Source organism: Jaculus jaculus, chromosome 6 (assembly GCF_020740685.1).
Source record: "Jaculus jaculus isolate mJacJac1 chromosome 6, mJacJac1.mat.Y.cur, whole genome shotgun sequence".
In the NCBI taxonomy this organism is placed as follows: domain Eukaryota; kingdom Metazoa; phylum Chordata; class Mammalia; order Rodentia; family Dipodidae; genus Jaculus; species Jaculus jaculus.
The window spans coordinates 98,813,830-98,824,530 of NC_059107.1; the positions used below are offsets into that span (position 1 = coordinate 98,813,830).

Genomic DNA, 10,701 nt, shown 5'->3' on the forward strand with positions numbered 1-10,701 from the left:
GCCTAACTGGTATGAGAATCTGGGTTGACAAAAGACAAAAGCAACAAAGCATAAAAGATCATCCAAAAATAGGAAAATTATTACTCAGTATAACATGGGACATATTACCATTCTATACCATAAGCTTAACCTCAAGACATTTCCTTTCCTCTGCACCACAATAGGAAAATAATGTGATTTTAAGCATAAAATCAGAAGGAAGAGAGGGTAATAAGAAAGAAGTTGTCTAAGCAAAGCATAAATGTTTCTCTTCATAATTATACTAGACCTCAGCATCTTAAGTAGTAGATGCAAAGCCTAGATATGATGAACCTCAGCTGTTGTTAATAATATTTTATGAATAACAAAACCTCAAATACATGAATAAGCTAAAGAAAGTTTAACTTCTAGCTTTAGGATTTTTTTTTATTTATTTATTTGAGAGAGACAGACACAGAGAGAAAGACAGATAGAGAGAGAGAGAGAGAGAGAATGGGCACGCCAGGGCTTCCAGCCTCTGTAAACGAACTCAAGACGCGTGCGCCCCCTTGTGCATCTGGCTAACGTGGGACCTGGGGAACCGAGCCTCGAACCGGGGTCCTTAGGCTTCACAGGCAAGCGCTTAACCGCTAAGCCATCTCTCCAGCCCAGCTTTAGGATTTAAAATGTGTATAAAGAAAAACTTAATTTCATAAAACATTAGCAGAAAAATCAAACTGTTTGGGAAAAAATAAATCCTAGGAGCATATAAAATGAAAATGAAGAATAAAATGTAGAAGCTGGAGAGATAGCTCAGTTGTTAAAGGTACTTGATTGCAAAACCTGACAGCCTGGGTTTAATTGCCCAGGACTCACATAAAGCCAGATGCACAAAGTGGTGCATGTATCTGGAATTCATTTGCAGTGTCAGAGGTAGCAGGATCCCTGTGAATTTGAAGATAGCTTGAGACTGCAGAGTGAATTCCAGGTCAGCCTGAGCTAGAGTGAGACCCTACCTTCAAAAAAAAATTTTTTTTAAGGTGTACGGGCTGGAGAGATGGCTTGGCAATTAAGGTACTTGCCTGCGAAGCCTAAGGACACATGTTCAACTCTCCAGGTCCCACATAAGCCAGACGCACAAGATGACACAAGAGGGTAAGGTCGCATATGCACACAAAGTGGTACACGTGTCTGGAGTTCCATTGCCATGGCTGGAGGCCTTGGTGCACCAATTCTCTCTCTCTCTCTCTCTCTCTCTCTCTCTTTCAAAGAAGTGTTGTGCCCATTCTCTTTCTTCTCTTCCATATTCTCTTTTCTCTGTCTCCTCTTCATCATCATTATCCTCTTCTTCCTCTTCCTACTCCTTCTTCTTCTTCCCCTCTCTTTCTCTCTTCCTCTTTGTGGGAATGTGAATGTATGTCCCTCACAGCTTCAGGGATTGTTTTGTTTCTCAAGGTAGAGTCTCACTCCAGTCCAGGCTGACCTAGACTCCACTCTGTTGTCTCAGTCTAGCCTCAAACTCACAGTGATTCTCCTACATCTGCCTCTCAAGTACTGGCATTAAAAGTGTGCACCACAACACCTGGCATCAAGGAATTTGTATTAAAGTTAAGCTTCATACTTAAGTCTCCATTAGCCTGCTGGAGAGGGCAGATCTTTTAGTCCAGCTCTGCTGGATGTATAGCAAGCCGTTTGAGCTCTGGTTTTCCCTGATTGCTGGCTATTGGTGCTGGCTGCTGCTAGCAGCTGACTCTCTCATCTGGGCATGCATCTATGGAAGTGAGCCAGCTTCTTCTGCCATAATGGAACTTCCCCTGGATTCTATAAGCCTGAAGTACATTCTTCCCTCCCATAAGCTACTTCTGGTCAGATGTTTGCCCATGCAACAAGAAAGTAATTGCAATAGTGAAATTGGTACCAAGAAGTGGGGTAGTTACTACAATGAATCTAACCATGTGGGGTTTGGTCTTTTGGGACTTGTTGGTGAGAGGAATTTGGAAGCATTTGGTAGTTTGGACTGGAGAAGACTTTCAGTATTTTAAACAGGTCTTGATGGACTATTCTCATGAGAGTTTGAAAATGCTAAATGCAGAGAGAATTGTGGACTGTTAAGATTTATGGACTTTTAAAGGGGAAAGACTGTTGGAACTGGAACAGTGGTGTAAAGGCTGGCTTTGTTCTTCTGCCCATGCCCAGAGAGTATGATCACAGTTGAAATTAAAAGTGATGAACTGTTATACTTGGCAGAAGGTATAGAACAGAAAAATATGAAATACATATGGTTTATCACATGAAAAATCCAAGCAAGTTTGAAATTACTGGCACAGAGACTGGTTTTAGGTTACTGAAGCTACAATTGTTAAGCAAATTGCTGCAATCAAGAGTGGGCCAACAGTTTTCTGTTGAAACAACTGAAATTATGCCCTGAGAGTGAGCCACTGAAAAGAAGTGATTAGAAGGAAAACTGGTGAAGGAGTATGATGCTCTTCAAGGTCAAGGTTTATTCTCCCCTGGATTTACAGAATTTGGAAATGCAACTCACCTAGTACTGGTTTTGTAAGCATGAAAAATACAGAGAGGCATATCATGAAGTGCTATACAGTTCTGTGTTTTGAAAATGGCACCTGGGAAAAGTGAAGCAGGGTTGAAATCATGTGTGTAGGTCCATTAAGGTCATTGTATGAAGATGAACCAGTGCTATGAACTTCAGAGATGCAACATTGTAAAACAGGCTTGTGATGCCTGTATGGAGACTATGTGAGGCCATTATGTGGAGCTATGAAGATGGACCATGTTTTACAGTACACACATGAAGATATTTTGGATGCTCCAGAACTGTGAAATGGCTGCCATGGAGAGCTTCCGGCTCAGGATGGAATTTTCTCTGGATCACTCAGCCCAGATGAAGGGGCAGAATTGGAATCCAGAGACTTTTATCTTTGGTTATGGATGTTGGGCTTTAATTATAGATGTTTGATATTTGCCTACTGGTCATTGATTTTATACTGGTCCAGTCTCTCCTTATTATTCCTTTTTGCAATGAAAATGTTTACTCTTTGTCATTATGTGTTAGAAATATATAACTTGTGTTTTGATCTTACGGGCCTCACAGTTATGAGACAGTCTTGACTCTCAGATGAGACTTTGGCCTTTGGAACAATGTTAAAGTTGATAAAGACTATAGGGGCCTCTGAAGTTGGACTGAGTACAATTTTCACTGTGAGCTGGTCATGAGTCTATGGGGCTAGGCCAAAATGTGGTGGTCTGAATGGAATGTATTTCCCCCATACCCTCAGTAGTTTTGATTAACATTGAGACTGAAACTTGGAGCAACAGGTGGACCATTGATTGGAGGAGGTATGTCACTGGATGTAAATCTTAAATCCAGGCCATTTAGGTGTATAGAGATCCAATTTGAGCTCTGGCTATTCATGTTTGCTAGATGTTGGTGCTTACTAATTGCTACAGCATTCTCTCTCTCCCTCCCTCCCTCCCTCCCTCTCTCTCTCTCTCTCTCTCTCTCCCCGTATGGATCTATGAAAATGATCCAGCTCCTTCCACCATGATGATGCTTCTCTTGGATTCCTTACATCTGAAATAAACCCTTTCCTCCCATAAGCTTCTTCTGATCAGGTGTTTGTCCCAGCAACAAGAAAGTAATTACAATACTCTGTTTGCAAATAGTAATAGATAAAAATTATTTGTTAAAAATGTAGCAATGGGGTCTGGAGAGATGGATTAGCAGTTAAGGCACTTGCCTGTGAAGCTTAAGGACCCAGGCTCAATTCCCCAATGCCCATGTAAGCCAGATACACAAGTGGTACATGTGTCTACAGTTCATTTGCAGTGGCTGGCGGCCCTGGCATTTCCATTCTCTCTCTCCCGCTCTCTCTCTTTCTCAAATGAATAACTAATTAGTAAAAAATGTAGTGGAAAGGAAGCACCCATACCATTTTTAAATGTGGTAGAGAGAAAGCAATTTGATACTTTTTGCCTCCATCCTGAAATGACCACATTTGTAGGACATAAATTATGAATGTATTCATAATATGTATAAACAAATTGTTTATATGCACGTGAATTGGTTTTCATATTTTTCCTCTTTTAGTTTTTACTTTATACAAATACCTCTGAATTTTAAATTCGGTTTGAATAGAAGTTGGGATTCAATTATGAGGAACCACACAGTAACTACATTTGTCCTGCTGGGACTGACTGATGATCCACAGCTGAAGATTGTAATTTTTGTCTTTCTGTTTCTTACCTACATTTTAAGTGTAACTGGGAATCTTGCCATCATCTCCCTCACCTTCATGGATTCACACCTTCAAACTGCCATGTACTTTTTCCTACAAAATTTCTCCTTCCTAGAAATCTCATTTACAACTGCTTGTATTCCCAAATACTTGTACAACATATCAACAGGTGACAAGACAATTACATATGATAATTGTGCCACTCAAATTTTTTTTACTGATCTTTTTGGTGTAACAGAATTTTTCCTCCTTGCCACCATGTCTTATGACCGATACATAGCCATCTGCAAACCCCTGCATTATGTCACCATCATGAACAACAGAGTCTGCAGGAGACTTGTCTTAAGCTGCTGGGCAGCTGGCTTGCTGGTTGTTCTCCCACCTCTTAGCCTGGGCCTTGACCTGGAATTCTGTGACTCAAATGTTATTGACCACTTTGTCTGTGATGCATCCCCCCTCCTAAAGATCTCATGCACAGAAACGTGGCTCATAGAGCAGATGGTAATTGGTTGTGCTGTGTTAACCTTCATAATGACCCTTGTGTGTGTAGTTCTTTCCTACATATACATAATGAATACTATTATAAGATTCCCTTCTGCCCAGCAAAGGAAAAAGGCTTTTTCTACCTGCTCTTCCCACATTATTGTGGTCTCCATTACCTATGGCAGCTGCATCTTCATCTATGTCAAACCTTCAGCTAAGGACTCAGTGGCTATTAATAAGGGTGTGACAGTCCTCACTACTTCAATCGCTCCTATGCTGAACCCATTCATTTACACATTGAGAAATAAGCAAGTCAAACAGGCCTTTGACAACTCTGTCAAAAGGATTGCATTGCTGTTAAAGAAGTGAGGAAATTTGCTAATGTGGAGGAACCAACTTTTCAATAGGAATATAAGCCTTTTGTAAACTGAGCCTTAAACAGTTTAATCTTTGTTTCCTGCTAAAAAGTTTTGCCATGTTTATATTTCTCATTAATTGTATAATATACAGTTCCAGGAAATAAATTAATGATTTTGCTCTGATTCAAAATTTAAAACAAAAAAAATGTGGAAAAAATCTCCATGTTAATGATGAATATTTATTTTTAATGTCTATTTTAATTTCAGTTTTTAGTGGGTTTTGGCTCCAGCCACCATCCTAAATTCCAACTTTTCCACAATATCCTTAGAAAATGGGTGGCAAGAACCTCTATGAGGTTACTATGGTGCATGGATGCACATGTTTCTTACTTTAAATGGCTCAGCATTTGCCTGTATCTATACACACCCTTATGTACACCATAAATCCTTTCCAGATCACTAAAAATATGTAATACAATGTAAATTCTATGAAAATACCTGTATTGTTTAGGGGAATATGGCCATGAAAAAGTCTGAGCATGATCAATATATAAGCATTTTTTTTAATTTTTTACTTATTTATTTGTGTGTGTATGTGTACATGGGTGAGTGTGGGTAGGTAGGTACAAATGTGCCAAGCATTCACCACTTTTGCATCTGGTTTTACATGGGTCTTAGGGAATCAAACCCAAGCTGATAAGTTTTTAAAGAAAACACGTTAAGCTGCTGAGCCATGTCACCAGCCCAACATAGAAGTAATTTTTATCCAAATATTTTCCACCTATGTTTGTTTGAATCAAAAGATTCATTTTTGTTACAGTATTTGAGGCTTTACTGATGTATATTCTGGCATTAAGACATCCTAAAGTACACATTGGGAAAGATATGTATGTCAAATAGGAATATTTAATTAATGAAAACTAAAAACTTAGGTGACCTTAAAAGGAAAATGTGCAAAATATAGAATGCTATTTTAATAAAAGTATTCATCACTTATAAAGAACTGAAATATATTAGAAATAATATATATCATATGTGAAAAATTGAAACTTTTACTTTAATATAGAACAGTGAAAGAGGAATCAAAAGGTTTAAACAAAAAATTGAAGCCAATGGCATATGTATCCTCTCTGACTAAGCAGTTAAAAGTAGAATTATGTCTGGGCATGGTGGCACCTGCCTTTAATCCCAGCACTCAGAAAGCTGAGGTAGAAGGATCTATGTTAATTAAAGGACAGCATGAGACTACTTAGTGCATGCCAGGTTAGCCTGGGCTAGAGTGAGATCCTACCTCAAAAGAAATGGGCTGGAGAGGTGGCTTAGTGGTTAAGGTGCTTGCCTGCAAAGCATAAGGACCCATGTTCTACTCTCCAGATCTCATGTAAGCCAGATGCACAAAGGTGAGGCAAGCACAAGGTCTCACATGTCCAATAGGTGGTGCAAGCATCTGGAGTGCAATTTCAGTGGCTGAGGCCCTGGCACACCAATTGTCTCTCTCTAAAATAAAAAAATTAAAACAAAACAAAAAAGTAGAATTATGAATTAGTATATGTAATTCAATACATGATTATAATAATTGTTCATGTTCCTAGTATAACCCCTGTGAAACCTAGGCAGCAAACTGAAGAAAGTCACTGGCAATTAAGTATGTAAGCTATTTTACAAAGTCAGAGTCCATAATCAATAATTTTTAACCAATATAAGACTTTATATTGAATATTGGGCCACCTTGAGGCCATGGATGTTCCTTCGGTCAGGGCTTCTTTATATGCTATCCTGAAAGTCTTTAGAGGTTTTATAAATTAAGCTTATTTGTCTATGTGATAGAAACTACAGGGATATCAGTTTTATCTTTTCATTTCTTTGTTTTTCCATGTAAAAAAGCTATACATATTTAATAGATAAAATTTGATGAAGAGATATGGAAAACTCTGTATGCTCCTGGCAATGGAAATTAGCACAGCCTTAATGAAAAACAATATGATGCTTTGTTTTTGCTTTATAAGCTTAGTTCCTTAGGCATTTTGTTCTATAAATATCAAACTGGATAATGCAATTTTATAATAAGAGAAAGGCAGGAGACTCGAAGAAGTAGGAGTGGTGACAACAAAACAACACATGGGAGTATGCCATAAACCAAGGAAGAAATGCAGAACCTAGTTGCTGAAAAATACAAATAAATTTTTGCTGCTAAGACCTCTAGTATGCATTCCTACCAATAACCTGATTCTAGGTTATTGACCTTCAGAGTTACAAAAGAATAACAGGTTGTTTTAATCCACAAAGGCTGTGGTTATTTGTTTCAGTAAAATCCAAGACATACAGACAAGAATAATGAGACCTCATGGTGTAACAGTAGAAAGTCTGACACTTTAAAGAGGATGTATTTCTGTCAAAATATGTGTACAATACAATTTTAATTCAACTTCATTTCCTCAGATGAATGCCAAATGTGATTAATCCTCAAATATCTCTCTCCCCTTCATCACCTATTATTTAAATATATGCAATTATAACCCTAAAACATTTAATAAATTAGAAAAGAACAATGTTATACATTGCATATAGTGTTTTCAGGGCTAGAGAGATCTTGCTCAGCAGTTAAGGCATTTACCTGGAAAACCTAAGGATCCAGGTTTGTTTCCCCTGTATCCACATAAAGCTAGATGCACAAAGTGGTGCATGCATCTGGAGTTCATTTGTAATGGCTGAAGGCCCTGGTGTGCCCATTCTCTCTCTCTCTCTCTCTTTCTCTCTTCTGCCCTCTCCTTTTCTCTCCCTCTCTCCCTCTCTCTCTCTCTCTCTCTCTCTCTCTCTCTCTCTCTTCTCCCTCTCTGCTTGCAAATAAATAAATATAAAGTAAAATAAAATAATTTTTATTAACAAAACCAGTAGCAACAAAATCTTTTTTGCAGAAAATTTGATTAAATGTGATATAAACTCAAGCTCTTAAAAACCTTTCAAGAGAGCCATCAGGTTACATGAAATAAAAGCAGGCAGCTACTGACAATTCTTTGGTGGAAAGTTAAGTTTCATACTTACACTCACTGCTCTAATGATTATCATGCACAAGTTTTGTTTCTCAAAAATAGGGGCTGGAGAGATGTCTTAGCGGTTAAGCGCTTGCCTGTGAAGCCTAAGGACCCCGGTTCGAGGCTCGGTTCCCCAGGTCCCACGTTAGCCAGATGCACAAGGGGGCGCATGCATCTGGAGTTTGTTTGCAGAGGCTGGAAGCCCTGGCGCGCCCATTCTCTCTCTCTCCCTCTGTCTTTCTCTCTGTGTCTGTTGCTCTCAAATAAATAAATAAATAATTTTTAAAAAAAATAGGTTTCAAGGTGTACCAAGAAAAGCATAGAAGATACCTTCTAACAATATGAGATTTAAACGACAGAGTTTACGGAGGTCACAAAAGCCAAACATGTTATACACACAAATAATTTATAAAATAACATAAATTATTTGTGTGCTAAAATGGGGCAATCTCACCGGAGGGTGACATAGATCAGACAAGGACAAGAGCAAATGGATCCTACACATTTCCTCAGCGCCTAGGCCACATGAAGACACAAAATGGAGCTTTCATTTCAAATCCCAGCCAATTCAGTTCTCAGGAAAATTTGGCTACCAATTGGTGTGCATAGAAATTAATTTTCCTTTTTCATTCCCTAATTTCTCTAGCAACATTTTTCTTTTGGTTTGGCAAGCTCAACTCAGAAGCCTTGGAAACTCAAATGAGTGTTGACTGTTGTTGGAATAGCACTTGGGAAATGCAATCCTTTAAAAAGCAATTTTTTGACAAAGTTCAGTGTCCATTCTCAAAGTGACATATTCCATGTCTTCACTAGGTTAATGGCTTTGCTGACCTAGATCACATGATCCAGTGGGAATGCTGGTGTACTCCCTGGTGAGCACCCCTCTCCCCATTTAAGTTTTCAATAAATACAAAGCATTATTTTAAACCACTTCAGAATAAATTAAAAATATTGCATTTTGATAGGCCTTCTTTGCTTCTTGGACTGGCGTGGAGTGATGTTCACAGCACTGGAGCACCAGTTAATTGGTGGCTACTCCACACTCCTTTGACTTGCACACTTCTGGCTCCTCAGGCCTTTGCACTTTCTTTGCAGCAATAATGGTATTCTTCATTAGCGTGGCCACTGTCATGGGCCCAACACCCCCAGGGACAGGAGTGATGTAACTGGCTTTCTTCCTGACTCCAAAATCCACATCTTCAATCAACTTGGGCTTGGCAGTTACAGGATCCTGAATTCTGTTTATTCCCACTTCAATTACAGCAAGAAACAAAGGCAACCAAAATCTACAAACAAGACAGGAATACATAGCTGACTCCCTGGCAGGAGATGAACCACCCCTCGCATATCAGCTAGGGCCAAGGTGAACCCCCAGAGGAAGCTGAAAGATGAGCAAGAGTGCTGCTTGCATGACAAACCTGACAACCTGCCCCAGGGAGATGGAGACAGGCACTGAGCGTTCTCAAAACATACCAAAGCGGAAGTCCAGAAGCTGCTGAAAGCTCAACACTAAAGTAGATGTAAAACACACCCGCCAAGGCTCAAGGAATTTTGCAGAAGAGTGAGTGGAAAGACTTAAGAGCCACAGGGTGGGAAGGACTATCCAGAGGCATTGCCCCTCCCACAAATTCTGACTGTTGCTTTCACAACTCATAATCCACAACCCCATGGAGAATATCAGAAATCCCACTGAGGAGGGCCCTCAGTGGAATGGGGACAAGGAAGAGGGAAATGATGGTGCCAACACATGATGTGTCCATGCAAATTTTCTACTTAAAAAAAGAAACATAGCTATTTATTTTCTCCCTTTCTATCTCTTCTTGGACCAAAATTCTGAGCGTGCTTCCTGACACTCTGGATTCCCACTCTTTCTCTGTAGTTACCTCACTCCTTGTGGCTGCTTATTGACCTCCACTGCATAACCTATTGGCTTCCTGGACTCCAACACATGACATGATTTTATCTCTTTCTATTATGCATCTCCCTCTTCCCCTCAGCTGCCAAGATTTATAGGTTGCCTGCCCTGTTTTGTTTTTCTGTCAAACTCTACTAAGCTATACCTAAGCTTCAAAAAAAAAAAAAAAAAAAAAGACAAATTCTACAGAGAAGACTCAGCAGTTAAGGTGCTTGCTGGCAAAGCTTAGCAACCCCAGGTCCTCTCCCAGCACCCATGTAAAGCCAGATATGCAAAGTGGTGCACGCATCTGGAGTTCGTCTGCAATGGCTGGAGGCCCTGGTGCGCCCATTCTCTCTCTCTCTCTCTCTCTCTCTCTCCTTGAAAATAAATAAAAATATTTTTAAAAAGACAAAAGCTGATGATGACACATTAAAAAGTGCAATACTGCTGTAAATATAAATTAATAGAGCCATTATAGAAAACTGTGCAGAATTACAGAACTACCATATGATCTAGCAATCTCACTACAGGGTATATATCCAAGGAAATAAGAACAATATGTAAAAGAGATATCTATACTTGTGTTCACTGCAACACTATTCACAGCAATCAACACGTTGAATCACCTTAGATTTCCATTAGCAGCTGAACGGATAAACTGACCCTGAAAAATGAAATCCGATAAATAGAAGGAATGTAGATGTACCTGTACGGGA

The 10,701-nt window shown here is 39.3% G+C and overlaps 1 protein-coding gene across 1 annotated transcript; it reads left to right on the forward strand.

The window, feature by feature from the left end:
• Positions 1 to 4,094: 4,094 nt before the first annotated feature.
• Positions 4,095 to 5,066, forward strand: LOC101616262 (olfactory receptor 6C2-like). Its single transcript, XM_004649945.2, has one exon. The coding sequence runs from the start codon at positions 4,131 to 4,133 to the stop codon at positions 5,064 to 5,066; it is 936 nt and encodes a 311-aa protein (XP_004650002.2). The 5' UTR covers positions 4,095 to 4,130.
• The last annotated feature ends 5,635 nt before the right edge of the window (positions 5,067 to 10,701 follow it).

Excerpts from the sequence above, each read along its gene's own strand:
- LOC101616262 (XM_004649945.2), top strand. The coding sequence starts at position 4,131 with ATGAGGAACCACACAGTAACTACATTTGTCCTGCTGGGACTGACTGAT.